This window comes from Trachurus trachurus (assembly GCF_905171665.1).
Source record: "Trachurus trachurus genome assembly, chromosome: 18".
Classification (NCBI taxonomy): domain Eukaryota; kingdom Metazoa; phylum Chordata; class Actinopteri; order Carangiformes; family Carangidae; genus Trachurus; species Trachurus trachurus.
Genome location: NC_139909.1, coordinates 810001 through 812963, shown reverse-complemented (window position 1 = coordinate 812963; position 2963 = coordinate 810001). Strand labels below are relative to the sequence as shown.

The 2963-nt window shown below is 46.7% G+C and overlaps 1 protein-coding gene across 1 annotated transcript in view; it reads right to left on the bottom strand.

Annotated features, from left to right (window-relative positions):
• Positions 1-2963, bottom strand: part of psmb6 (proteasome 20S subunit beta 6) — a 22351-nt gene continuing 19388 nt past the window's right edge. Inside the window, exon 7 of the mRNA XM_083993426.1 lies at positions 1-134. Coding sequence (XP_083849552.1) covers positions 7-134 — 128 coding nt within the window. The 3' untranslated portion in view covers positions 1-6. The remainder of the gene's footprint in view (positions 135-2963) is intronic.

Genomic DNA, 2963 nt, shown 5'->3' with positions numbered 1-2963 from the left:
GTGTGTTTAGTGTGTAGACAGCTTGGGCAGCTGGTTGCCCAGGATGACGCGGCGCTCCACGCCGTCCTCGGAGATGGACGCCAGTCGGACCACGCCGCCGCTCGAGCCGTCACGCTCCATGGCCAGAGAGAGAGCTGAGGGACAGAGAGAGATAAAGACAGGTTAGACTACAGCTCCCAGCATGCCTTGCAGCTGCAGCAGCAGCTCCCAGCATGCCTTGCAGCAGCAGCAGCTCACAGCATGCCTTGCAGCAGCAGCAGCTCACAGCATGCCTTGCAGCAGCCTACAGCTCCCAGCATGCCTTGCTGCAGACTACAGCTCCCAGCATGCCTTGCAGCAGCCTACAGCTCCCAGCATGCCTTGCAGCAGACTACAGCTCCCAGCATGCCTTGCAGCAGACTACAGCTCCCAGCATGCCTTGCAGCAGCAGCAGAGATTTTAGATTTTAGATAACAGATCGGATCAAATCTTGAAAACGAGTTGTTTCAAAACTAAAAAACAGATTCTGAGATGGGATTAGATCATAGAAGACCGTAACTCTACGTCACGTAAGAGGCCACGCCCCCTCACCGCTGAAAACAAAGGACAAGTCCTCAGTGAGTTCCATTGTTCCATAAACTAACATCAGATTTCCCCTCCTCCCCTTCAGACAGTGGGACAGGAAGAGAAGAGGTTCATGGCTTCAGGCCTCATGAAGAACGGACTAATGGCCTGAAGCCGTGGGACCGGCTAACTGTTAGTCCACATGTGTTTGTGTGGTAAACCCTTAAGGGGGGGGGCGACCAACATTCTGAAGGTCCACTAATGTTATTCAGAAACTTTCCGAAGGTCCGTTCTAAAATTGTACATAATGTAGTGTTGTCACGATACCAACATTTTGGTACCGGTATCGGTACCAACATGTTTTTCGATACTTTTCGGTACTTTTCCACATAAAAAGAGAACACAAAAAATGTCATTATTGGCTTTATTTTAATAGAAAAATTTTGGACCATAAAACAGGAAATCAGTAAACAGTTACTGCTGCTGCAGGATTAAAATTCCATCTATATTAATCTGAACTCTTCCTAAATTAAAAAAAATGTCTGTTTAAAAATGAATATCAACTTGTTTTCTTTGCATTATTTGAGGTCTGAAAACACTGCATCTTTTTTTGTTATTTTGACCAGTTGTAATTTTTGGGAGAAATTGTTATCAGTAGTTTATAGAATGAAACACAAATGTTCATGTTACTCAAACATACACCTATTGTTTCCCATATGTAGACCAAATTGACTCTGTTCCCCCCACCCCCATCAACGCAATATCGTTCCGTTAATTCATCTCTGCGTAGCGCTGCTTCGCCGTGCTCACTCACTCACTCACAGAGAGAGAGAGACAGAGAGAGAGAGAGCATGCAGCCAGTGGTGATCCGCGGTAAAAACAAAACTTATTAACGAGGCTGTGGCGGCCGTCTCTCTCTCGCGCGCGGCGCACACACACAAACACAGGCACATGGACAGGTGGCGCTGTAACGGTAATGATAAAAAGCACCTTGCTTCGTTTGTGACTCGCTCTCTCGCTCCTCGCGGCTCAAATTACAATGCGGCGACTTCACGCGGCGACGTCACCGCTGCTGGCGGCGCAAAATGAAAGTACCGGTCCCATCTAAGCGCAGTATGGTACCGTTTTAAATGCGTTAGTACCCCGGTACCAATCTAGTACCGGTATACCGTGCAACCCTAACATAATGTGTGGGCTAATATACAAGGGGAACTTTTTTTTTTCAAGTGTTATGAGTTTCGATCACTGGCTGCCCAACGGCTCTACCCGCTGCACCGCTGCACTACGACAGCAGCTGATCGATATGTATTAGTGCTGCACGATTAATCTAATCGCAATCGCAATCGCGATGTCACGCCGTGCGATTACGTAATCGCACGAAAGAGTGCGATTGGCGATTTAAAGTACTACATAAATGTGCGACCGCGTGAGCCTGTAAACGGGACTTTATCTCCTGTAGTGTGTGGAGCAGAGCCGCTAATGTGTGCAGCATAGCAGACTCCGTCAGTAGTCATGTGACCAGCAGGTCTGATCACGTGACTACCCAGCTGGCAGACAGCGCTCCGTGTGCTGCAGGACCGTCACCGTGATTACAGCAGGTGTGGAGCTTTAGCGTCACGGAGCGAACTGTGTTTTCCTCCGCAACATGTGCAGTGCGTTTAAAAAACGAGGAGGTTTATGCCTGTTGGGGCGAACGACCAGAAAGCTCCGGTGTTTGGTTTTCTTTTAACTGTCTTTTTTATTTATTTTTTATTTTTATTTTACGGTAACAGCCACACTCATTTGCCGTCTCCTCTCGTCCGTTGTGTGCGTGCGTGCGTGTGTCTGTCTGTCTGTCTGTCTGTCCTGTGTACCTGTGTACTGTGAGAGGAGGGAGGGGGGAGAAAGGCATTGTAATAAATGATGGCATCGCAGTAGACTATGAAACTGCACAAAAAGTTACCTATTTTTATTTAATACAAAGATACTGTAAGGAAACACTTATTATTTGAGAAATACACTCCTAAAATATGGTTATTTCCTGTGCTGTGCTTGATAATCAAGCAAATAGACTCCTTACAGCATTAATTTACAATATCGTAATCGCAATCGCAAATCGCAATATTTTCCACCATAATCGCAATCGCACATTTTTATCAAATCGTGCAGCACTAATATGTATCACTCAGCGTTATGTACCGCACCGCTCGCCGCTGACTGGGCTCATTCTCCGGAAGGATTTATGGACATACATTCTCTGAATCTTTATTTTTTCAGTAAAACGAGGTGATATAGCTGTCTGCCTGACAGACGTTAGCTACTGCAGGAGGTTTCCAGGCCGGTTAATGTTAGATTAGACGGACTACGGCGGGATTTGTATTTACCGCCAGTCAAAACCAGCAGTTTGTTTTCACTGGAATGGGGGCGTGACCTCACTTGTT